Raw genomic sequence first — 27,294 nt, 5'->3', positions numbered from 1 at the left:
AAAGCAAGAAAGTGAATGACAAAGGTAGTGTGGGATGCTTGCCCAGTAAGAATTGAGGCCTATTTGATGAATTTTTAAAATAAAACAAATAGTTATACAGGTTTTTATCCAGCCACTTTCAGCTACATGGATGTAGGCACAAAAGTCAGTGGAAAGTTGAATTTAATCAGGCTTGTCGTTTTGCCAGATGAATACAATGAAGCAAAAAAGGAGTAGGATAATCAAGGAACAAGGTAGTGGTTATAATAAATTCCCATGGAATTTCACCTGGCCATGGAGGAGGACATCAAGGAGATGAGAGACAATGAAAAATTAGTAACATGAATGGATTGGAGGTTTAAGTGCAGTTGAAGGATTGCTAGAGTGAATAGAAAGGAGTGAATTAGAAAGGTAGGAGATAGTGGTCAGAAAGTAGAATACATGAAGCAGAGCAGGGTGTAGGACTAGGGTGAGGAAAGGAGGCATTTAAGGAAGCACTCACTTTGTGAGTCATGCAAGTGCAGAGTTAGTTCTTGCATGATCCTGAGAGCGAGTGCTTCCTTAAATTTTGCACCTTAGGTGCCCCACTTGCATCAGTCACCTAGCTCACCTTAGTCCCAGCCCTGACTATGAGTATGGAAGGTTTGCAACCATTAGTATTGACAGGGTCCAACATAGAGATCAATGGAACAGAATAGAAAACCCAGGAATAAACCCACAATTATATGGTCAATTAATCTTCAACAAAGGAGGAAAGAGTATGCAATGGGAAAAAGTCTCATCAACAAACAGTGTTGGGAAAACTGGACAGATACATGCAAAAGAATGAAACTGGATCACTTTTTTACACCATACACAAAAATAAACTCGAAATGAATTAAAGACCTAAATGTGAGATCTGAAACCATAAAAATGCTGGAAGAGACTACAGGAAGTAATTTCTCTGACATCAGCCATAGGAACATTTTTCTAGATATGTCTCCTGAGGCAAGGGAACTAAAAGCAAAAATAAACTATTGGGACTCCATCAAAATAAAAAGCTTCTCCACAGTGAAGGAAGCAATCAACAAACCTACAAGGCCACCTGTGGAATGGAAGAAGATATTTGCAAATGACATATCTGACAAAGGGTTAGTATCCAAAATATATAAAGAACTGATACAACTCAATACCCTAAAAACAAACAATCCATGGTTAGAAGACATGAACAGATATTTCTCCAAAGAAGACATCCAGATGGCCAACAGACACATGAAAAGACCCTCAACAATAATGATAGGGTCCCATTGATGACTATGCTAGTGAACAGCTAAGGTAATTGACAGAGTAGAGTTCAAGGAAATAAGAGACAAGGATATTAGGAGGATAATCTATCTATATATCGAAAGTGCCAAAAACTAAGACAGGAGTAGTGTTTTGAGAAAATAACTGTGCAATAGATAGGTCATCAAGAAATAAAAAGAAATGGCCTGAGAGCTGATAGATCAGCACAATGAGGAGTGGTGGGTGATATAGTCTGATGACAGGAAATTCAAAGCTGGGGAGTTTAGGGAGGAAGAAGGGAGAATAATTTTAAAACAGCAATGAAGAACAAAAATGACACCTATCCCATCTCCAGGTCCATGGATAGAAGGGAGATCTGAGAAAAACCACCACTACTTGAGAGGGCTTTTTGGAAGCAGTATCCTTGGTGGGACCTAGATTTCCATTATAGAAAGAATGTGGAGGGAACTTTAGGGAAGATGTTGCTCCTAGAGAAGATTTTGATGGTAATGAACTGAACTTCAGAGACTGTAGTAGAAAGATTGGGGGAGTTGGGGAGAAATGGGAAAAGAGGAAAAAAGAAAGGATTTATAGAGCTTTATCATGATTGGAGTGCTGGAAATGAGAGTCCGGGGTTCTTTTGGTTACTGCTAATAAACTGGGATAAAGAGCACAATAAGATTAGTCCTAGTGGATTCAAGGCAGTGTTGGCAAGGCAGTGAGTATTTATGGATAAGAAGGAGTGGGTTTCTGGGGCCAACATGACCTGTTCTGTTTTTGTCAATGAGTTATTTCTTCATTCTACCATCTTGCATTAGTTCTTTCGATAATAAAAAATGAACAAATTCAGAATCTTTTCTTGTCATTAATGGACAGGAATATAGATAACATTTTCTAAGTATCACGTTGAGATATAATTTAACATATTATATTTGTCCTATTTAGAATGGACAACAAATTGTGGCAGGAAAAGCTTTGGAATATTTAGCTCAATATTCAGAAGACCCACAACAAGTCCTTTCGGCTTTAAAGTAAGTAATTCACATCCTATAGATGTGGAAGGATTTCTTGTAAATCTTATTCTTAATCTATATGCTTTGTCAAAAAGGTGCTGATGTGATCAGGTCTACTATACCAACTGTTGTTTTAAATTTTTTTCCAAGCTTTATTGAGATATAATCAACAAATAATATTGTGTAAGTTTAAGGTATATAACCTGATACTGCGAAGTGGTTTGCACAACAGAATTAGTTAACATATCCATTACCTCAAGAAATTACAGTTTCTTTGGGTTTGGTGAGAACATTTAAGATTTCGTCTCTTCCCAACTTTCAAATATGTAATAAATACATAATACAGTCTTGTTAATAACCATAGTCACCATGCTCTACATTATAGCCCCAGAACTTGTGCATCGTATGATTTGAAGTTTGTACCCTTCCTCCACACCCACCTTCTAGCAAACATCATTCTATTCTCTTTCTATGGTTTTGGCTGTTTTTTAAAGATTCAATATGTAAGTGAGACAATACAGTATTTTTCTTTTCACTTAGCACAATGCCCTCAAACTTGATCCATGTTGTCACAAAAGGCAGGATTTCCTTTTTCTGTATGGCTGAATAATATTCCTGTGTGTGTGTGTTGTATGTCTGTGTGTGTGTGTGTAAATATCACATTTTCTTTATCCATTCATCTATCAATGGACATAGGTTATTTCCATGTCTTGGCTGTTGTATATAATGCTGCAGTGTACATGAGGGTTCAGGTAGCTCTTCAAGATAGTGATTTTCTTTCCTTCAGATCTATACCCAAAAGTGGGAGTGCTGGGACATAGGGTAGTTCTGTTTTTAATTTTTGAGGAACTTTCATGCTGTTTTCCAGTGGCTGTACCAAGTTATATTTACACCAACAGTGTTCATAGTTTCCCTTTTTTCCACATCCTCACCAACACTTACCTCTACTTTTTGATACTAACAGGTGTGAGGTGATATCTCAGTGTGGTCTTGTTTTGCATTTCCCTGATTATTAGTGATGTTCAGCATCTTTTCCTGTATTTGTTGACCATGCATGTCTTCTTTGGAAAAATGTCTATTCTGGCATTTGGGGTCTTTTGTGGTTCCATACAAATTTTAGGATTGCTTGTTCTAGCTTCAAGAAGAATGCTGGTGCAATTTTGATTGGGATTGCATTGAATGTGTAGATAGCTTTGGGTAGTATTGAAATTTTAACAATATTTATTCTTCCAATCCATGAGCATGGAATGTTTTTCCATTTGTTTATGTCTTCTTCAATTTCCTTCATAAGCTTTCTATAGTTTTCAGTATACAGATCTTTTGTATCTTTGGTTAGGTTTATCCCTAGGTATTTTATGCTTCTTGGTGCAATTATGAATGGGATCATTTTCTTTAATTGTCTTTCTGTTGCTTCATTATTGGTGTATAAGAATGCAACTGATTTCTGTACATTGGTTTTGTATCCTGAGACTTTGCTGAATTCATGTATCAGTTCTAGCAGACTTTTGGTGGAGTCTACCGGGTTTTCCATGTATAAGATGTCATCTACAAAAAGTGAAAGCTTGACTTCATCTTTGCCAATTTTGATGCCTTTGATTTCCTTTTGTTGTCTGATTGCTGATGCTAGGACTTCCAACACTATGTTAAACAACAGCGGTGAGAGTGGACATCCCTGTCGTGTTCGTGATCTCAGGGAGAAAGCTCTCAGTTTTTCCCCATTGAGGATGATATTAGCTGTGGGCTTTTCATAAATGGCTTTTATGATGTTTAAGTATGTTCCTTCTTTCCCGACTTTCTCGAGGGTTTTTATTAAGAAAGGATGCTGAATTTTGTCAAATGCTTGTTCTGCATCGATTGACAGGATCATATGGTTCTTATCTTTTCTTTTATTAATGTGATGTATCACATTGATTGATTTGTGAATGTTGAACCAGCCCTGCATCCAGGAATGAATCCCATTTGATCCTGGTGAATAATTCTTTTTATATGCTGTTGAATTCGATTTGCTAGTATCTTGTTGAGAATTTTTGCCTCCATATTCATCAGGGATATTGGCCTGTAGTTCTCTTTTTTTACTGGGTCTCTGTCTGGTTTAGGAATCAAAGTAATGATGCTCAACGTTGCTCCTCACCAGGGAAATACAAATCAAAACCACTCTCAGATACCACCTCACGCCAGTCAGAGTGGCTAAAATGAACAAATCAGGAGACTATAGATGCTGGCAAGGATGTGGAGAAATGGGAATCTTCTTGCACTGTTGGTGGGAATGCAAACTGGTACAGCCGTTCTGGAAAACAGTGTGGAGATTCCTCAAAAATTAAAAATAGATCTACCCTATGACCCAGCAATAGCACTGCTAGGAATTTACCCAAGGGATACAGGAGTACTGATGCATAGGGGCACTTGTACCCCAATGTTTATAGCAGCACTCTCAACAATAGCCAAATTATGGAGAGAGCCTAAATGTCCATCAACTGATAAATGGATAAAGAAGTTGTGGTTTATATATACAATGGAATACTACTTGGCAAGGAGAAAGAATGAAATATGGCCTTTTGTAGCAACGTGGATGGAACTGGAGAGTGTTAATGCTAAGTGAAATAACTCATACAGAGAAAGACAGATACCATATGTTTTCACTCTTATGTGGATCCTGAGAAACTTAACAGAAGACCATGGAGGAGGAGAAGGAAAAAAAAAGGTTAGAGAGGGAGGGAGCCAAAGCATAAGAGACTGTTAAAAACTGAGAACAAACTGAGGGTTGATGGGGAGTGGGAAAGAGGGGAGGGTGGGTGATGGGTATTGAACAGGGCACCTGTTGGGATGAGCACTGGGTGTTGTATGGAAACCAATTTGACAATAAATTTCATATTTTAAAAAAAAGAAAAGAAAAATGTCTATTCAACTCCTTTGCCCATTTTTTAATCACACTTTTTGCTTTTTTTTCCCCTATTGAGTTGTATATGTTCCTTATTTGTTTTGTATATGAACCCCTTATCAGATACATGGTTTGTAAATATTTTCTCCTATTCCATAGATTGCCTTTTCATTTTGTTTCCTTTGCTGTGCAGAAGCTTTGTAGTTTGATGTAGTCTCAGTTGTTTATTTTTGCTTTTGTTGCTTGTGCTTTGGGTGTCATATCCAAAAAATCATTGTCAAGGAGCTTTTCCCCTATGTTTTCTTTTAGGAGTTTTATTGTTTTCAGGTCTTCTGTGTTTAATCCATTTCAAGTTAATTTTGTGAGTAGTGAAAGATAGTGGTCCAATTTCATTTTTTTTTTGCATGTGAATATCCAGTTTTACCAGCAACATTTATTGAAAAAACTCTTTCCCCACTGAATATTTTTGGCTCTCTTATTATTTCTGGGCTGTCTATCTTTTGGTCTATGTTACTATTTTTTGTGCTGTTACCATGCTGTTTTGATTACTAATGTACTGTTGCTTTGTAGTATAGTTTGAAATCAGGAAGTGTGATGTCTTTAGCTTTATTCTTCTTTCTCAAGGTTGCTTTGGCTATTCAGGGTGTTTTGTGTTTCCATATGAATTTTAAGATTGTTTTTCTATTTCTGTGGGAAATGTCCTTGGAAATTTGATAGGGATGCTTAAAGTTAAAAAAAGATACCAGTTGAATTTGATTTCTCCCCTCTCTCTTTCTGTGAAGAAAAATGGTTTATCAAAAGGTTTATCAAAAGATAGATGTACACCTCAGATAAATATCTAAAATCATTCAGGATAGATGGTATTTTTAAAAAGATTTTTAGGGTTTGAAACTTTATAAACTACCTTATTTTGTCAGTTCATCATGATGCTGTCATATTCCCTTGAAAGAATAGTCATCCTAGTTTACGTGGAACCCAAAGGCCAGTTCCAGGTTCCTTAAAAAAATAGTAAGATTTCTACATTGTACCTGATGTTCTATCAGGTGATTTGGATATAAACTGGGGAACTATTTAAGAATTTGTCATAAGCATCACTTCTGTTTTAAATTATTTTCTTAAATTACTCTTCCAAAATTATAAAATTTATGTTTTCATTACCATCATTAAAACAATACAAAGATCTATAAGTAAAATAAACTTAGTCTCCTCCTTACCCTCTCTTTTCTCACTTCTGCCTCCTAGGATAATAAAGATTAATAACTTGGTAAATATTCTTTCACATGTTTTTCCTAAGCATCATTTTTTGTATTACTTTATCATACAGGTGTTTGTTTTGTCTGGCTCTTCCAAAAGTTTCTCAGATGTCAGAATTTGAAAGCAGGTAAGTTATTTCAGTAGAAGTGGTGTACTTGCCATTAGAAAAATTGTAGTAACTTTCAGTATAAACCTTATGTTGAGAGATGTATTGTCTTGTGGGTAAGATTAATATAGGCTCTGGGGCCAGTCTTCCTGGGTTCATAGCCTATCTCTGCGACTCATTAGATGTGTAACCTCGGCTTTTGTTTCCCCATCTGTAAAATAAGAATATAATAGTATCTACTTTCTGGGGTTGCTGTTATGACTCAATGAATAAATATGTGAAAACACTTCAAAGAAGAGTGCCAAGGGGCTCTCTTATTCTGTTGAATGTCCAACGAATGATTTCAGCTCGGGTCATGATCTCACAGTCGTGAGATCAAGCCCCATGTCAGGCCCTGCACTGGGCATGGAGCCTGCTTGGGATTCTCCCTCTCCCTCTCTCCCTCCCCTTTCTCTCAAAAAAAAAAAAAAAAGAGTGCCAAGCACTTACTAAGCTGTCAGTAACATTAGCTATGATTTTACTATGATATTGCATCTGTTTTCCCCCTCTTTTTTAAAAATTCACCCATTTAATTTTTTTAATGTTTATTTTTGAGAGAGAGAGAAAGAGAATGCGAGCAGGAGAGGGGTAGAGAGAGAGGGAGACACAGAATTTTAAGCAGGCTCCAGGCTCTGAGCTGTCAGCACAGAGCCTGATGCAGGGCTCCAACTCATGGACTGTGAGATCATGACTGGAGCCGAAGTCAGACACTTAAGTAACTGAGCCACCCTGACAGCCCAGTTTCCCCCTTTCTTAACATGAGGCATATATAGACATATCTCTTACTTTCCCACAGAAATGTATAACCTGGTTGACTTGTTGATTGTGAATCTGTATTAGCTCAGCTAAGAGTATTCAAATACATTTCTGCTCACAGCTTCTGTGGCATAAGACATCAGGAACTTAACAATTGGTGGAAGAATTGGGTCACCAATTTTTCATTCACAAAATCCACTACCTCCTAATGATTTGAAAGAAAACTCCATCAAGGTCTTGATTAGGTATATAACTTTTAGAGAAGTAATTATTCATCTCTATATTCTCTGCTTAGGTAAAAACTCTGTAACAGTGTATCTATACTTTGCTTTTCCTATATATATAATTTGTACTTGGGATCAATACATTTTTTCCAGCTGAATTCTTTAGGAAATGTCTGACCGATATGACTGATGACATTTTTTATAATATAAATTTGGCCTCTTCTTTATAGGTTGTATGAGTACATTAAGAGGGAACCCAATCGAACTAAAAATAAAAAAAGAGACAATTGGAAATTTTAATAATGACCAAATATTTTATGATATTAAGAAATTAATAATTAAACATAAGATGAAGTGTGGTTATGTCTTTTAAAGGAATTTTTATCTCTTAGAGATACATCCTAAAATATTTATTAATGAAATGATGTGATGTCTGGAATTGGCTTAAAAATAGTAGGGGAGGGAAAGGAGTGGGTGGAGGTATCATTGAAATAAGATTGATGATGAGTTTAATAATTATTGAAACTGAGTAATGGCTACATGGTAATTCATTTATCTGTTAACATAGAAACATCTTGGGAATTTTCCACAGTAGAAAATTTAAAAACAAAATGGTATGATGATAGCATTGTATGGTGACTAATGGCAGCTACACTTGTAGTGAGCATTGCATGATGTATAAACTTGTCCAGTTACTGTGTTGTACACCTGAAAATAGAGTAACATTATGTGTCAATTATACTTCAATTAAAAAAAAAAAACTTTACAAAATCATCTTAAAATTTTTTTAAATAAAAGAGGAAACTCAGAGACTAAACATAGCTAATAGATTATAACAGCTATTTGAGGGCTAGGACTATTTGTATTTATCTTTGTATCTCTGAAACCTAGGACAGTATGTGACACATAATATTCCCTCAGTTTATTGAAATGGCTGAATATCAGTTCTTCACAAGAAGATCTTTAGCACTGGTCTATATACATCCCTTTCCAGGTCCTCATTCTTATTTATACTATTTATTTGCATTAATGACCCTAACTAGATTATTTTATATAGTGACTGAATTAAATAAGTGAAGAAGTCAACTTTAGAGCAGCTGAAATTCAAATTAATAAAATTTACTTTAAGAAGTTACTTTATAAAAACCAGACTTCTAATATTTATCCCTGAGAAAGCTGCTACTTTTATTATAATACTAGAGCTCCTCATGATGAGGCTAGTCTTATAGTATGCTCTACCCTATCTCCTGTTAACTTCCTTAGTTGAGTTGGCCAGTATTTCCATATTCATTCCTTTGTTTAATAAAATGGCATGTTTTCCTCTGTTAAAATGTATATATCCCTTAAAGAAGTTTGACAAAGGGTCAAGAACCTGTGTAGTAGTCTTGAAATTGTCATTAATTGCATGACTTTGGACATATCATCCCCCATTTCCAGATCTATTTCCTCATCTGTAAAATAAAGGATCTGGACTGGATAAGTGGTTTTTAAAATCTGTTCCTCAGAACTCTGGAAATTCTGTGGCACTGCCTCATGGACTTCCAGGAAGATGAGGCTCTAGGCCTCTACCCACCACTGGTTCAACCAGAGCAGCTAAACTTGTATCTTTTCTCATATATATATTTTCATAAAAGTTTATTTGAAATAAGGGTTCCACCTCTTGCACTGTTGGTGGGAATGCAATGGTGCAGCTACTCTGGAAAACAGTGTGGAGGTTCCTCAAAAAATTAAAAATAGACCTACCCTATGACCCAGCAATAGCACTGCTAGGAATTTACCCAAGGGATACAGGAGTACTGATGCATAGGGGCACTTGTACCCCAATGTTTATAGCAGCACTCTCAACAATAGCCAAATTATGGAAAGAGCCTAAATGTCCATCAACTGACGAATGGATAAAGAAATTGTGGTTTATATACACAATGGAGTACTACGTGGCAATGAGAAAGAATGAAATATGGCCCTTTGTAGCAACGTGGATGGAACTGGAGAGTGTGATGCTAAGTGAAATAAGCCATACAGAGAAAGACAGATACCATATGTTTTCACTCTTATGTGGATCCTGAGAAACTTAACAGGAACCCATGGGGAGGGGAAGGAAAAAAAAAAGAGAGAGGTTAGAGTGGGAGAGAACCAAAGCATAAGAGACTGTTAAAAACTGAGAACAAACTGAGGGTTGATGGGGGGTGGGAGGGAGGGGAGGGTGGGTGATGGGTATTAAAGAAGGCATCTTTTGGGATGAGCACTGGGTGTTGTATGGAAACCGATTTGACAATAAATTTCATATATTTAAAAAAAATGAAATAAGGGTTCCAATTCCCCCTCTTCAAAAAAAAATAAACAAAAAACTTGAACATCACAAAGATCACTGTCTGCTCCAAAATTCTGTGACTCTGTCATAAAACCTTACCAGCCATTGAAATGCTTTGCTGAGAGTGGGAGTAGAGGGGAAGAGAGAAAAAAACTGTGAGGGCACTGGGGAATGAGAAACAGTATCGTATAGTGAGGAAAAATGGTGTTGAAATGATAGGTTGGAGCCTTGAACAATAAACTTCACAATTTTATGTTGTCTTTGTGCAGCTCTCTTGGGGTCTCTTTTTGGTACTTTTTTTTATAAGTAAAGCCTTGGAACAGTCAGAAAACACTCTTTATTTTTTAGGAAGAAAGAAATGGATCGACTTTTGGCTTGCTTGAATAAAGGTAAATATCATCTTGTTTATTTTCAGTTCTTCATCTTGCCTCTGTCTTCTATTACATTCTCCAAGTACATGGAGCACACGGACTCAGACTTCATGTTTGAGTTAAACGTCATGCTTTTATTAATGTTTGCCACAGCAGTCTACTTTGGTTTCTTTATTCACAAGCAGAGAAGAGTTTGTCATCACTAACATTCATCTCCAAATGTGATTTCAGCTCTCTTTTTATTCCAACTTGTTTTAAAGACCTTTATGTCCTTTCTTCTTCCCTCTCTCCCTTCCTTGCTTCTTTCCATCCTTCCTTCCGCTTAATTTTCATGCCCTCTGAATCAAAACTTGATTATTTACTCTGTTATTTTGAAACTTGTTTAACTACCCGAGTCCATGTCATCTCCCTTATCTATTAATAATTCTTCCCTCTGCACTTCAAGCTAACGTCCTAGCCACCACAGCAAATTCTTTTTTCCAACTCTATGCTTTCTTACCCACTGTCTCTTTTGCCTAACCGGTCTTCCTATTTCCACTACTCATGTACCGATTTCCTTTTGTCCAAACACATCCCCAAGTCCCTATCTTAGAAACTCTATTCCATTTATTGCAGCCGTTCAATTTTATAACTCAAATATCTGTCAACAAGGTGTCAAATGTAGCAAAGTGGTTTAAAAGTTTTTAAACTTTGCTTGTTGGTATTCTTTTCTATCAGAAGGGGGTGTGGGTATGTAATGAATGCCTTCTGATGATGACAGCATGATTTGGTTCTTTACCATGCTTGCTCTGGGAGCTCAGTAAGTATTAATGCCAACCTATTGATACTCTTCCAGTTTTCTATCTCCATTTCAGTCTTTTTAATGATTGTTCCTACTCTTGGTTTCTTTACATGTAAATACTATCTTTCTGCCTCAGGTGTTGAGTGATTACTCTAATTAAAATTTTAAACCTCTCCAAGGATGTGTTTGTTCCTGAAAATTTGAGTTAACGGCTTCTCAGAGCTTTGGTAATGCTGTCATTTTAATTACTTTTGGTATGGGCTTGTACACACACAGACCAAAAGAACGTTCTACTTTCAAATTCATGTTTGAATTTTTAAGGCAGTATTAACAATTTTGCTAAGGATTAAAGTAAAAGACTTCAAATATAAAATCTTTCTGTTCAATGCAGCAGTCCTGAAAATTGCTCATTCTTTTCATGACGAGAACTCGACTGAAGACTCAACGGTTAATGAAGCTCAGTGGTTTCGAAAAATAGGTAAAAGGAAATTCCGTGGTTATGTATAGAATCAGAAATATATGGATTCAAATTCTGGCTCTTTTATTTGTAGCTATGGGTACAAGGATAACTTAATCTCAATTTCATTATTTATAAAAGGGGAACAATTAAACATACTTTATAGGGCTACTAAGGATTTTAAGTAAAACTGTGTATGTACCTGGACATAGTAGGTACTTAATAAATGTTAGTTTTCTTTTTCTCTAGAAATGGGTCTAAGAATAAAATGATGAATTATAACTGCAAGTTCCCAAGGGTGTGCTCCTAAATTTGGTCTAGAATGCCTAACTTATCTGTAAGTTTGATTTATCAGAATAAACTACATTCAGAGCTCCTGGCTGGCTCAGTCAGTACACCATACGACTCTTGATCTCAAGGTCATGAATTCCAGCCAATGTTGGGCATAGAGATTACTTAAAATAAATAAATAAGTAATAAACTACATGCAACAAAATGGATGAATCTCACAAACTAATGTTGAACAGAAGTCAGACATGGATTCTATTTATATGTAGCAAAAAAAACAGGCAAAACTAATTGATGATATTAGAGCTCAAGATGGTGGTTACCCTTAAAAGCGGTTGGACTTGAAAAGGGGTAATTGGGTTGCTTCTGAGTTTTTGCTAATAATCAAGATCTGTCTTGATCTGGATTGGTTACATGGATATATTCACTTTGAAAATTAATCAAGATGTCCAATTATATGTTGTGTAATTTACTTTTTGTAGGTTTAATTTCAGTAAAACCATTTTAAAAATTGTGGAGGCAATTCCTTCTCAGCCTTTTGGCTAAAATCAAGTACAGAAATTGTGGAGGCGGTAACTACAGTGATAAGTAATCAAGAGCAATTAACCAGCAATGTCACAAAGTAGACTCATTCTACATGAATCTTTTTCTACTTTACAGGGTTTACTGGGACTCTAATCTAGGAGAAAATGGAATAAACACATTGGTCTGGCTTCTAAAAAACCTATGGAAATAATGGAAAATAACAGATATTTAAACTACATAAAGGATCAATGACTTTGATCTTTTGGACGTTTGAAAAGTTATTTTCCAATACTTCTTTTACTGAATTTTCATTTTCATTTTCCAATGTGAAGATTATACTAAATGTTGCCTAATGGGGTCTTCCAGTGCTCTATGAAAGATATGAATCTTTCCAGCAATTTTCTTCATCCTTTGATTCTAGTGTATTGTGTTCTTTGCTGAATTTTTTTTCTTTTCAAGTTTTTAAATTCCAGTAGTTAATATATAGTATAATATTAGTTTCAGTTGTAGAATTTAGTGATTCATTACTTGCATACAACACCCAGTGCTCATCACAAGTGCCCTCCATAATACCCATCACCTATTTAACTCATCCCCCACCCACCTCCCTCCGATAACCCTGAGTTTGTTCTCTGTAGTTAAGAATCTGTTTCATGGTTTGCCTCTCTTTTTTATTTCCCTCTATTCAGTATTTTGTATCCTTTGGGTAAATACCTGCTAGTGCAATTGCTGGATTGTAGTGTAGCTCTATTTTTAACTTTTTGAGGAACCTCCATACTTTTTTCCAGAGTGGCTGCACCAGTCTGCATTCCGACCAGCAGTGTAAGAAAGTTCACCCTTCTCCACATCCTTGCCAATATCTGTTGTTTTCCTGTGTTGTTAATTTTAGGCAATCTGACTGCTGTGAGGTGGTATCTCACTGTACTTTTGATTTGTATTTCCCTGATGATGAGTGATGTTGAGCATCTTTTCATTTGTCTGTTGGCCATCTGGATGTCTTCTTTGGAAAAATGTCTATTCATGTCTTCTGCCCATTTTTTAATTGGGTTATTTGTTTTTGGTGTGTTAAGTTGTATAAGTTGTTTATATATTTTGGATACTAACCTTTTATCAGATGTGTCATTTGCAAATACCTTCTCTCATTTCATAGGTTGCCTTTTAGTTTTGTTGATTGTTTTCTTTGCTGTACAGAAGCTTTTTATTTTGATGTAGTCCTCATAGTTTCTTTTGCTTTTTGGTTCGCTGGCATCCAGAGAGATATCTAGAAAGAAGTTGCTTATGGCCATTGTCAAAGTGATTACTGCCTGTGTTCTCTAGGATTTTGATGGTTTCCTGTCTCACAATTAGGTCTTGCATCCACTTTTTATTTACATGGTGGTGAATTTATTTTCATGATGGTGTAAGAAAGTGGTCCAGTTCCATACTTTGGCATGTTGCTGTCCAGTTGTGTCAACACCATTTGTTGAAGAGACTCTTTTTCCATTGGGTATTCTTTCCTGATTTGTCAAAGATTAGTTGACCATATAGTTGTGGGTTCATTTTTGGGTTTTCTCTTCTGTTCCATTGATCTATATGTGTCTGTTTTTTTTTTTTAAACGTTTATTTATTTTTGAGACAGAGAGAGAGACAGAGCATGAACGGGGGAGGGGCAGAGAGAGGGGGAGACACAGAATCGGAAGCAGGCTCCAGGCTCCGAGCCATCAGCCCAGAGCCCGACGCGGGGCTCGAACTCACGGACTGCGAGATCGTGACCTAAGCTGAAGTCGGCCGCTTAACCGACTGAGCCACCCAGGCGCCCCTATGTGTCTGTTTTTGTGCCAGTAACATACTGAACTGATCACTACAACTTTGTAATATAACCAGAATTCTGGAATTGTGATGCCTCTGGCTTTGCTTTTCTTTTTCAATATTGCTTTGGCTGTTTAGGGTCTTTTGCAGTTACATTCAAATTTTAGGTTTGTTTGTTTTGGCTCTGTGAAAAATACTGGTGGTATTTTGAATAGGGATTGCATTAAATGTGTAGATTGTTTTAGGTAGTATAGATAAATATTTGTTCTTCCAATCTATGAGCGTGGAATGTCTTTCCATTTCTTTGTGTCATCCTCTGTTTCTTTCATCAGTATTTTATAGTTTTCAGAGTACAAGCCTTTTATCTCTTTGGTTATGTTCATCCCTCGGTGTCTTATGGTTTTGGATACAATTATGAATGGGATTAATACCTTGATTTCTCTTTCAGCTGCTTCATTATTGGTGTATAGAAATGCAATAGATTTCTGTACATTGATTTTGTATCCTGTGACTTTAAGGAAATTGTGTATCAGTTCTAGCAATTTTTTGGTAGACTCCAAAAAAGTGTGGCTAGGACTTCCAGAACTATGTTAAATAACAGTGGTGAGAATGGACATCCCTGTCTTGTTCCTGAGCATAGAGGAATAGCTCTCAGTTTTTCCCCATCAAGGATGATATTAGTTGTGGGTGTTTCATATATGGCCTTTATAAGTTTGAGATATGTTCTCTCTATCCCTACTTTATTGAGGGTGTTTATCATGAATAGTTGTTGTACCTTGTTAAATGCTTTTTCTGCATCTATTGAAAGGATCATGTTTCTTATCCTTTCTTTTATTAATGTGGTATATCACATTGATTGGTTAATGAATTTTTTTTATTAATGTGGTGTATCATATTGATTGATTTACGAATATTGATCCACTGTTGCAGACCAGGAATAAATCCCATGTGATCATAGTAAATGATTCTTTTAATGTGGTGTTGGATTCAATTTGCTAGGATTTTGTTGAGAATTGTTCACATCCATGTGCATCAGAGATATTGACCTATCATTCTCTTTTTTGGTGGATTTTTTGTCTGGTTTTGGGTAATGCTGGCCTCATAGAATGAATCTGGAAGTTTTCTTTCCTCATAGAATGAATCTGGAAGAATAGATGTTAGCTCTTCTTTATTTGTTTTTTTAAAATTTTCTTCTAATGTTTATTTTTGAGAGAGAGAGACAGCGCAAGCAGGGGAAGGGCAGAGAGAGAAAGAGGGAAATACAGAATCTGAAGCCAGCTCCAGGCTCTGAGTGGTCAGCACAGAGCCCAACATGGGGCTCGAACTCACGAACTGTGACATCATGACCTGAGCTGAAGTCTGACACTTAACTGACTGAGCCACCCAGGCACCCCATTAGCCCTTCTTTAAATGTTATGTAGAATTCCCCTGTGAAGCTGTCTGGCCTTGGACTTTTGTTTGCTGGGAGTTTTCTGATTGCTGATTCAATTTCTTTGCTGGTTATGGATCTGTTCAAGTTTTCTATTTCTTCCTGTTTCAGTTTTGGTAGTTTATATGTTTCTAGGAATTTATCCATTTATTCTAGGTTGTCCAATTTGTTGTCATATAACTTTTCATAATATTCTTTTATAATTGTTTGTATTTCTGTGGTGTTGGTTGTTATTTCTCCTCTCTCATTTGTGATTTTATTTATTTGGGTCCTTTCTCTTTTCTTTTTGATAAGTATGGCTAGCGGTTTATCAATTTTATTAATTTTTTCAAAGAACCGGCTCCTAGTTTCATTGGTCTGTTATACTGTTTTTCTAGTTTCTATATAATTTCTTTCTGTTCTAATCTTTATTATTTCCTTCTTCTCTGGCTTTAGGCTTCATTTGTCGTTGTTTTTCTAGCTACTTTAAGTGTAAGGTTAGGTTGTTTATTTGAGATTTTTCTTGCTTCTTCAGGTAGGCCTGTATTGTTATACTTCCCTTTTAAGACCACTTTTGCTGCATCCCAAAGGTTTTGGACCATTATGTTTTCATTTTCATTTGTTTTCATGTATTTTTTAATTTCTTCTTTGATTTCCTGGTTGACCCATTCGTTCTTTAGTAGCATGTTGTTTAATCTCCATGTATTTGTGGTTGTTCCAATTTATATCTTGTGGTTGACTTCAAATTTCATAGTGTTGTGGTCAGAAAATATGCCTGGTATGATCTTAGTCTTTTTGTACTTGCTGAGGCCTGATTTGTGACCTAGTGTGTGATATGTTCTGGAGAATGTCTTATGTACACTTGAAAAAAATGTGTATTCTGTTGCTTTAGTATGAAACGTTCTGAATATATCTGTTAAGTCCATCTAAACTAGTGTGTTATTCAAAGCCATTGTTTCCTTGTTGATTTTCTGCTTAGATGATATGTCCATTGCCCTAAGTGGAGTGTTAAAGTCCCCTACTATTGTGTTATTTATCAATAAGTTCCTTTATGTTTCCTAGTAATTGTTATATATATTTGGGTGTTCCGAGTTGGGGGCATAAATATTTAGGACTGTCAGATATTCTTGATGGATAGTCCCCTTTCTTATAATATAGTATCTTTGTTCATCTCTTGTTAGAGTCTTTGGTTTAAAATTTAGTTTGTCTACAGAGAGGGAGGGAGGCAAACCACAGGAGATTCTTAAATACAGAGAACAAACTGAGGGTGGATGGGAAGGGGTGAGGGAGAGGAGAAAATGGGTGCTGGGCATGGAGGAAGGCACCTGTTGGGATGAGCACTGGATGTTGTATGTAATCCAATCTGACAACGAATTATATTTAAAAAAACATTTAGGGGGCGCCTGGGTGGCGCAGTCGGTTAAGCGTCCGGCTTCAGCCAGGTCACGACCTCGTGGTCCGTGAGTTCGAGCCTGGCTCTGGGCTGATGGCTCGGAGCCTGGAGCCTGTTTCCGATTCTGTGTCTCCCTCTCTCTCTGCCCCTCCCCCGTTCATGCTCTGTCTCTCTCTGTCCCAAAAATAAATTAAAAACAAAAAAAAAACAAAAAAACATTTAGTTTGTCTAATATAAGTATTGCTACTCTGGCTTGCTTTTGACTTCCATTTGCATGATAAATATTTCTTCATCCCCTCATTTCAATCTGTAGGTGTCTTTAGGTCTAAAATGAGTCTCTTGTAGGCGCATAAAAACAAAACTGGGTCTTGTTTGTTTTTTTTTTTTTTTTTCACTCTGACACCCTGTGCGTTTGATTGGAGCATTTAGTCCATTTACATTCACAGTAATAACTATTGATAGATATGTAGTGCCATTTTATTACTTGTTTTGTCATTGTTTCTGGAGATTTTCCCTAATATTTCTAGTCTTTGTTGCTTTTGGTCTTTCTTTCCCACTTAGAGTCCCCTTTAATATTTCTTTCAAGGTTGGTTTAGTGGTCACAAACTGCTTTAGTTTTTGTTTGAGGAAACTCTTTATCTCTCCTTCTATTTTGAATGATAGCCTTGCTGGATAGAGTATTCTTTGCTACAGATTTTTCTCATTCAGCATGTTGAATGTATCATACCCCACTCCCTTCTGACTTGCTAATTTAATTACAGGATGTCTTGATGTTGTCCTGCTTTGTTGATTTTCGTGGGAGTTCTCTGTGCCTCCTGGATTTGTATGTTTCTTTCTCCAGATTAAGGAAGTTCTCAGCTATTATTTCCTCAAAAAACTTCTGTGCCCTTTGCTGAATTTTAACATACTTTTATCAACTCCAGTGGTGAGCTCCTTGGTGATCCTTATTTTTTTAGATAGATTTATTCCATCTAAGAATATATTGTATGTCCCCAGTTTTTAAAAAATAATCAGCACTACCTCCATTAGTTATTGGCTAGAATCAAAGATTGGAAGTGACAGAAGTCTTTAAATTTACCTGGAAAAAAATTCTCTAAAAATCTAAAGGTAGCTTTTTTAGCCCAAGAAATACCTCAGCATATTAATATTAAAGATGCAGGTAGTGAAGATTATAATGGTACAGATTAAAGAGTAGATTTCCATAATTACATTTCATATTTGTTAACTTTCAGCTTGGAATTTGGCTGTGCAGTGCGACAAAGACCCAGTGACAATGAGAGAGTTTTTCATCCTTTCTTACAAGGTAAGTCTCTTCTAATAAGAATCTCATGAAAGGACCGCAACAAGGGTATGTCCACTCTGGCTGTGGCCAAGGACTAAATATAGAGTGGTGTTGACTTTTACACTGGGAACTTTTAGAATACACATCTAAACAGGAATGGCCTACGGAGAATTAGATCCCTAGGGGAACAATGTGCAAACATGGAGCAGTTCTCCCCATACCAAAATAGCACGAACAACAATCAGGGAACCTAAAGTTCTACCATGAGAGACTTATTCCCTTACTTTTGAAGGAATTTCAGTCTCTCAGAGTCCTATATTAAAATATAACTCTCTTTAGGATTGGAATACTCTAACTTGTCAACTAATAAAGTTTTGGAACAGTTATAAGTCAATAGGAGTATAGAATAGGTAACTGGGGTCATCAGGATGTGAAAAGAATGCTAAGAATCTTAGGCCTACTTTATAATTTTTCCTAGAACAGGTTCTGTGTATAAGTATTTGTAAGATTATTTTGCAATTAGAAACATTTTAAAACCGTCATTAGCCTCCAAGTTAGATCAAATGCCAGAAAGGAAACAATATTGATGAGAGAATAAAAGAAGAGGGGCTAAGAATATCTGTCTTACACATTGAGGAGTACACAGTCTGATATGTTGATATAGGTGAAATGTTAAGAGTTTTAGAACTGAAATGATCTATAGAGCTAATCTAGTATACTCTCTCATTTTATATACAAGTAACCTGAGACCTAGAGATATTGGGTGTTTTGAAATGCTGTTAATTCAATGACAGTGATGATTATGATCACTAAACATTCTGAGAGATTAAGAAATAGTCTTTCACAGCTTAGGTATAATTGCTATTTAAATTAGGTGAAATAAATTAGTTTTAGTTTGAACATTTTTGATAGTACTAGCAGGGTTCTATGTAAGAATCCCAAGTGGCCTAGTGGTTTATTGTAGTAAAAGCTGGGAGCTTTTTCTAAAGTTAGAGGACAAGGTTTAATGATTAGGTTATCCTAATGCCTGTCAAGATTTGGTATTGTCTCTTTCAACCATGACAATATATATGGTATTTTCAGCTCTATTCAATACAAAGGAGAAATCTATTTGCCAGGGGAAAAATCACTTAGAAATTACAACATAAAGTAAGAAGTAAATCACTAGATAGAAATACAGGGCCAAATGACAGTACTTATCACTGGGAAGATAAGAAAATTGTGAAGACATGAAGCTTTTTATCTCTAGAAAGTTCCTTAAAAACAATGGAAAGTAATATAAAATTAAAACCGTAAATCAGTGTTATAGTCTGTATCATTTTTAAGGTGAGGTGTGTTTTTCCAGCTGAATTTTTTCATTCAGACAGGATGTTGCTGATTTTCATTTTGATTGTTTGTGTTCACCTGGCAGAATTCGCACTATTCATTGATGTTCTGGTTATTTCTTATCAGCTGTCCCAGTTTTGTCCTTCTGATCAAGTAATTCTGATTGCACAGAAAACATGTTTACTTATGGCAGCTGCAGTTGATCTAGAGCAAGGGAGAAAAGCTTCAACAACTTCTGAACAGGTAATGTGCAACCTTCAAAGAAAACACAAGAGTTTAGTGTGCTATTTGGTGTGTTTGCCTTCCCTGATGCAGTTCTTTCTGATTCTCTTTAAAGAATCCTTTCATCCTTTCCAGCAGCATCTTGATTTCAAAGGTTTGTAATGGCTCATTCCTCCCTAAGGAAAGGTCACATTTGGCTTGGCCTCTTCTTTTAAAAAGATTGAATATCTCTTCTTTTAAAATGTCTCTTTCCATGGACCACTCTTTCTGAATCTGTTTTTAGCTATTCTTCATCATCTCCCTGCAATCATATGTGGCCTATAAGAATGAGATTTTTTTCTATTTTTGTTTCCTTTTACACATTCTCTAAGGAAGAATTCATCTACCTCCACAGCTTTGATAACCATCTGATTATTTACTTGGCTTGTTTTTCTTCACTCTAATTGGATTTGCTTTCTTTGGCCCACACCCTTAAATATTTTATCAGTAACTGAATTTTAACAAGAAGACAGAATTACTGTCTTTGCCTGAATTCCACTCTTAGCTTTGTAAATCTTACCCCTTTTAAGAAATACCAACATCAACATCGCTGTCTCCCATGGACCAGAGTATTGGTTTGTCTTTAGGTTTTTTACCATCTTTCTTCCAAGCTAAGAAAATTGTCTCCAAGTTAGACCAGTAGCATTTTGGTATGATTTTAAAATCTAGATCTCTCTGCTTGTTATCTCTTACCTAGACAAAGAAAACTTCCCAATTTCCCATATTTGCCAGCTTTTCTTTCCAAATGGTATAAAATCCTTCCTGCTGTTTCTTTCTTTCCTTCTGTTAATTTCTTCTTTCATATTATTCTTCAGATCTGGAACAAACTGTCACCACATCTCTGCCAACATATTTCCCTTCCTTTCTATTCCCTTGTTGAGTTCAACTAAACATTAGAGGAGCACCTGGGTGGCTCAGTCTGTTGATTCTCCGACTCTTGATTTCGACTAAGGTCATGGTCCCAGGGTCGTGGGATTGAGCCCTGTGTAGGGCTCTGCACTGAGCATGGAACCTGCTTGGGATTCTCTCTCTCTCTCTCTGTCTCTCTCTGTCTCTCTCTCTCTCTCTCTCTCTCTCTCTCTCTCCCCCCGCCCCGCCCCTTCACCTACTCGTGCTCATTCTCCCTCTCTCTCTAAAAAACAACGACAGAAAAAAAAGAAGGAAAAGAAAGCCATTTGAGTACCAAGTACTCTGCTAGGTACTGGAGATAAAGAGGACAAAATCCTTATCCTTGAGGAGTAAAGGGGCCTCTTTTTAGAAATCTTTCCATTGTAAAAGATGAGAAAAGAATCTTTGTGCCCCAGAGCAAAATCAAACCAACCATTTTGCTCCTTAATAAGTATGAGTAAGTGTGATTTTATCCTCGATAGGGTCTTTTGCTTTACTTAAAAATAGTAATAACATCTTGTTTTTGCATAGTGCTTTTAACCTTTTAAAAGTTTTTCCTTAAGTTGATAGTCCTGACTTTGTTAAATTTTGTATCTCAGTGAATAGAGATCAAAGTGATGTGAGGGAAATTTCACACTCTTAAGTTCATTCCTTTGTTTTGTCTTTTTCCAACAACTGTTCTTTTTTTCTGTATTCTTTCTCTTGCATACATTAATGTTCCCTAAAAACTCTAACCTAGTAACCCTTCTATAATCTTCTTTGCTTTTGAAAGAATAGATCATTGAAGATGCACTTCTTCCTATCGCCATCTAAGTCTGATCCCTATGAATTAGACCTTGGTGCTGTCTCTCAATAAAGACTTGTGGAATTCTATTATATTTATCTACTCCTTGTTTTCTAAGTACTCATGAATTAGAGTTTTCCAAATAAATAGATGATGAAGGAATATAGATGGAATATGTAATGTTATCAACATTGTCTGTACTCCCCTGAGTATGAGTTAGGGGGAAGTAAAGGATGCTTTAAAAAATACAGCAGGTTGGGGCGCCTGGGTGGCGCAGTCGGTTAAGCGTCCGACTTCAGCCAGGTCACGATCTTGCGGTCCGTGAGTTCCAGCCCCGCATCAGGCTCTGGGCTGATGGCTCAGAGCCTGGAGCCTGTTTCTGATTCTGTGTCTCCCTCTCTCTCTGCCCCTCCCCTGCTCATGCTCTGTCTCTCTCTGTCCCAAAAATAAATAAACGTTGAAAAAAAATTAAAAAAAAAATACAGCAGGTGTAATATATCTGTGTGTGTGTGTGTGTGTGTGTGTGTGTGTGTGTGTGTGAGAGAGAGAGAGAGAGAGAGAGAGAGAGATATTGCATCTTATTCATTCACCTATGAATGAATACTTGGGTTCTTCTATATCTTGGCTATTATAAAATAATGCTGCAATAAACAAGGATACATACATCTTTTTAAATTAGTGTTTTTGTTTTCTTTGGTCATCCAGAATTACTAGATCATATGGTATTTCTATATTTAATTTTTTTAACTCCTTACATCTGTGAATAGGCTTATTTATTTCAGGTGAAAATGAAATCTGCACTTACCTTAAGCTCAACCAAGAATTGAGAACATATTAAAGCACATTATAATTAATGTATGTCATCTAAGAATGTTACACTAATATGCTTTCAATTTTCCCTTCCATCTTTTGTACTACTGTTGTTACACATTTTACTTTACATATGTTATAAACCTTCAGTATATTGTTCTTATTTTTTATTGGGCCATAAATTTTTAAGAGCTATGAAATAGAAGTAAAATGTTCTTTATATTTATGTACATTTTTTTTCAATATATGAAATTTATTGTCAAATTGGTTTCCATACAACACCCAGTGCACATCCCAAAAGATGCCCTCCTCAATACCCATCACCCACCCTCCCCTCACTCCCACCCCCCATCAACCCTCAGTTTGTTCTCAGTTTTTAACAGTCTCTTATGCTTTGGCTCTCTCCCACTCTAACCTCTTTTTTTTTTTTCCTTCCCCTCCCCCATGGGTTTCTGTTAAGTTTCTCAGGATCCTCATAAGAGTGAAACCATATGGTATCTGTCTTTCTCTGTATGGCTTATTTCACTTAGCATCACACTCTCCAGTTCCATCCACGTTGCTACAAAAGGCCATATTTCATTCTTTCTCATTGCCACGTAGTACTCCATTGTGTATATAAACCACAATTTCTTTTTTTTTTTATATATGAAATTTATTGACAAATTGGTTTCCATACAACACCCAGTACTCATCCCAAAAGGTGCCCTCCTCAATACCCATCACCCACCCTCCCCTCACTCCCACCCCCCATCAACCCTCAGTTTGTTCTCAGTTTTTAACAGTCTCTTATGCTTTGGCTCTCTCCCACTCTAACCTCTTTTTTTTTTTTTCCTTCCCCTCCCCCATGGGTTCCTGTTAAGTTTCTCAGGATCCACATAAGAGTGAAACCATATGGTATCTGTCTTTCTCTGTATGGCTTATTTCACTTAGCATCACACTCTCCAGTTCCATCCACGTTGCTACAAAAGGCCCTATTTCATTTTTTCTCATTGCCACGTAATATTCCATTGTGTATATAAACCACAATTTCTTTATCCATTCATCAGTTGATGGACATTTAGGCTCTTTCCATAATTTGGCTATTGTTGAGAGTGCTGCTATGAACATTGGGGTACAAGTGGCCCTATGCATCAGTACTCCTGTATCCCTTGGATAAATTCCTAGCAGTGCTATTGCTGGGTCATAGGGTAGGTCTATTTTTAATTTTCTGAGGAACCTCCACACTGCTTTCCAGAACGGCTGCACCAATTTGCATTCCCACCAACAGTGCAAGAGGGTTCCCGTTTCTCCACATCCTCTCCAGCATCTATAGTCTCCTGATTTGTTCATTTTGGCCACTCTGACTGGCGTGAGGTGATACCTGAGTGTGGTTTTGATTTGTATTTCCCTGATAAGGAGCGACGCTGAACATCTTTTCATGTGCCTGTTGGCCATCCGGATGTCTTCTTTAGAGAAGTGTCTATTCATGTTTTCTGCCCATTTCTTCACTGGGTTATTTGTTTTTCGGGTGTAGAGTTTGGTGAGCTCTTTTTTTTTTTTAATTTTTTTTTTAACGTTTATTTATTTTTGGGACAGAGAGAGAGACAGAGCATGAACGGGGTAGGGTCAGAGAGAGGGAGACACAGAATCTGAAACAGGCTCCAGGCTCTGAGCTGTCAGCACAGAGCCCGACGCGGGGCTAGAACTCACGGACCGTGAGATCATGACCTGAGGTGAAGTCGGCCGCTTAACCGATTGAGCCACCCAGGCGCCCCTGGTGAGCTCTTTATAGATTTTGGATACTAGCCCTTTGTCCGATATGTCATTTGCAAATATCTTTTCCCATTCCGTTGGTTGCCTTTTAGTTTTGTTGGTTGTTTCCTTTGCTGTGCAGAAGCTTTTTATCTTCATAAGGTCCCAGTAATTCATTTTTGCTTTTAATTCCCTTGCCTTTGGGGATGTGTCAAGTAAGAAATTGCTACGGCTGAGGTCAGAGAGGTCTTTTCCTGCTTTCTCCTCTAGGGTTTTGATGGTTTCCTGTGTCACATTCAGGTCCTTTATCCATTTTGAGTTTATTTTTGTGAATGGTGTGAGAAAGTGGTCTAGTTTCAACCTTCTGCATGTTGCTGTCCAGTTCTCCCAGCATCATTTGTTAAAGAGACTGTCTTTTTTCCATTGGATGTTCTTTCCTGCTTTGTCAAAGATGAGTTGGCCATACGTTTGTGGGTCTAGTTCTGGGGTTTCTATTCTATTCCATTGGTCTATGTGTCTGTTTTTGTGCCAATACCATGCTGTCTTGATGATGACAGCTTTGGAGTAGAGGCTAAAGTCTGGGATTGTGATGCCTCCTGCTTTGGTCTTCTTCTTCAAAATTACTTTGGCTATTCAGGGCCTTTTGTGGTTCCATATGAATTTTAGAATTGCTTGTTCTAGTTTCGAGAAGAATGCTGGTGCAATTTTGATTGGGATTGCATTGAATGTGTAGATAGCTTTGGGTAGTAGTGACATTTTGACAATATTTATTCTTCCAATCCACGAGCAGGGAATGTCTTTCCATTTCTTCATATCTTCTTCAATTACCTTCATAAGCTTTCTATAGTTTTCAGCATACAGATCTTTTACATCTTTGGTTAGATTTATTCCTAGGTATTTTATGCTTCTTGGTGCAATTGTGAATGGGATCAGTTTCTTTATTTGTCTTTCTGTTGCTTCATTGTTAGTGTATAAGAATGCAACTGATTTCTGTACATTGATTTTGTATCCTGCAACTTTGCTAAATTCATGTATCAGTTCTAGCAGACTTTTGGTGGAGTCTATCGGATTTTCCATGTATAATATATATTTATGTACATTTTAAGTACTTCTTCAAATCTTAATTTCTTTGTGGAGATCCAAATTACTGTCTGATACCTTATTCCTTCTACCTCAAGAACTTTATGAACAATTTTTTTTGTAGTTTAAATCTGTTGAATTTCCCTAATTTTTTTCTGAAAAAGCATTCTTCCTTTATTTTTCAAACATTGTTTTGCTGTGCATAGACTTTAGAACGTTAAGGTTTTTTTTTCTTTTTTCCTTTTTCATCAGTTCTTTTTAACTTTAGCACTTTAGAGATATCACTCCGCTGTTGGGCTTGCACAATTGCTGAGGAGTCTGTTAGTCTCATCTTTATTCGGTATATAGATATCTTATTTTTCCCATTGATTGCCTACAAGAATTTCTTTTCATCTTTAGTTTTTAGCAGTTTGAATACAGCATATCTAGGTTTTTAAAAAATTTCTTTTTAAATCCTTGCCATTCTTTGAGCTTTTTGCAATTATGGTTTGATGTGTTTCATTAATTTTGAAAAACTTCTTGACTACTATCTTTTCAAACATTTCTTCTGTCCCATTAATCTCTTTTCTCCTCCTAGGATTCAGTTTACACATATAGTAGACTATATGGTATTTTGTACCACAGGTCTTGTGTGTTGTGATATTTCTTTTTTTCTCATTTCTTCAATGTAGATATTAAATATTTAATATGTAAACATTAAATAACACACTGTTGCACAAGCAATGGGCCAAATCAAAAATCAAACTGCAAATCAAAATATGTCTCCAAACAAACAAACAAAAAAGAAAATACAATATTCCAAAACCTTGAGGTGCAGCAAAAACAGGTTTTAGAGAGATATTTATGCTATAAATGCTTGTGTTAAGAAAAAAATTCAGGGGCACCTGGGTGGCTCAGTCAGATTAAGCATCCAACTTCAGCTCAGGTCATGATCTCACTGTTCATGGGTTCAACCCCCCACCTTGGGCTCTCTGCAGTCAGCACAGAGCCTGCTTTGGATACTCTGTCTCTCTCTCTCTCTCTCTCTCTCTCTCTGCCCCTCACTCTCAAAAATAAACTTTAAAAAAAGTTCTCTAAAGGGGTGCCTGGGTGGCTCAGTCGGTTACGTGTCCAACTTTGGCTCAGGTCATGATCTTGAAGTTTGTGAGTTTGAGCCGGCATCGGGCTCTGTGCTGACAGTTTGGAGCTTGTAGCCTGTTTCGGACTCTGTGTCTCCTTTTCTCTCTGCCCCTCCCCTGCTCGCACTCTATCTCTTTCTCTCTCTCTCTCTCAAAAATAAGTGAACATTTTTTTAAAAAGTTCTCTAAAAAAAGTTTAAATAAATAATACACCACAAGGAACTAGAAAAAGAAGAAACTTAGCTGAAATTTAGTAGAGGAAGGAAATAAAGAAAAATAAATAAATAAAATAGAGACCAGAATAAACAGCAACATAACATTGAAAGTAATTACCAGTTTTTCCAAAAAAATAAAATTGGCTATGCTTTAACTACATTAACTAAGAAAAAAAGAGAGAAGACTCAAAAACCAAAATGAGAAATGGAAGAGAAATAATACAAGAGTTAATCACATTATTATTATTATTGTGATAATAGATTAGGATAAACAATTATATACTAACAAATAAGATAACTTAGAAAAATAAAAACAGATAATTCCTAAAAATGCACAAGTTACCAAGATTGAATCATGAATCTTGAATTCAAGAAATAAGAAATCTTAGACCATTAACAAGAATGAAAGTTGAATTAGGAATAAAAAATTTCCTAGCACAGAATAGCCCAAGACTACATGGTTTCCTTGGTGAATTCTACCAAACTTTAAAAAACATAATTGATGATAATCTATCAAAATCTTACAAATAATAGAATAGAGGGAACACATTCAAAATCATTCTATGAGGTCAATATTACCCTGATACCAAAGCAGGATAAAAACAGTACAAGAACAAAAAAAATTCCAATTTGATATAAATATTACTACTCTGGCCTTCTTTTGACATCCATTTGTGTGATAAAGTTTCTCCACCTCCTCACTTTAAATCTGTAGGTGTCTTTAGGTCTAAAAATTAGTCTCTTGGGGCACCTGGGTGGCTCAGTCGGTTAAGCATCTGATTTTGGCTCAGGTCATGATCTCATGGTTTGTGGGTTTGAGTCCCGCATCGGGCTCTGTGCTGACAGCTCAGAGCCTGGATCCTGCTTCAGATTCTGTGTCTCCTCCATCTCTGCCCCACCCCCCCGACCCCTGCTGTCACTCTGTCTCTCTATCAAAAATAAATAAACATTTTAAAAAATTTAAA

At 36.5% G+C, this 27,294-nt stretch overlaps 1 protein-coding gene across 3 annotated transcripts in view; it reads left to right on the top strand.

Annotated features, from left to right (window-relative positions):
* TEX11 (testis expressed 11) overlaps positions 1–27,294 on the top strand; it is a 244,864-nt gene that overhangs the window by 159,238 nt on the left and 58,332 nt on the right. For 2 of the 3 annotated variants that reach the window (XM_045050777.1, XM_006943797.4), the window contains exons 19-24: positions 2,188–2,273; positions 6,458–6,514; positions 10,172–10,212; positions 11,367–11,453; positions 18,067–18,137; positions 19,569–19,685. In XM_045050777.1, the coding sequence (XP_044906712.1) occupies positions 2,188–2,273; positions 6,458–6,514; positions 10,172–10,212; positions 11,367–11,453; positions 18,067–18,137; positions 19,569–19,685 (459 nt within the window). The remainder of the gene's footprint in view (positions 1–2,187; positions 2,274–6,457; positions 6,515–10,171; positions 10,213–11,366; positions 11,454–18,066; positions 18,138–19,568; positions 19,686–27,294) is intronic. The other variant, XM_045050778.1, reaches the window with a different exon arrangement.

Source organism: Felis catus, chromosome X (genome assembly GCF_018350175.1).
Source record: "Felis catus isolate Fca126 chromosome X, F.catus_Fca126_mat1.0, whole genome shotgun sequence".
NCBI lineage: Eukaryota > Metazoa > Chordata > Mammalia > Carnivora > Felidae > Felis > Felis catus.
Note: the sequence above shows the minus strand (reverse complement) of the source record. Positions and strands in the feature narration are given on the sequence as shown.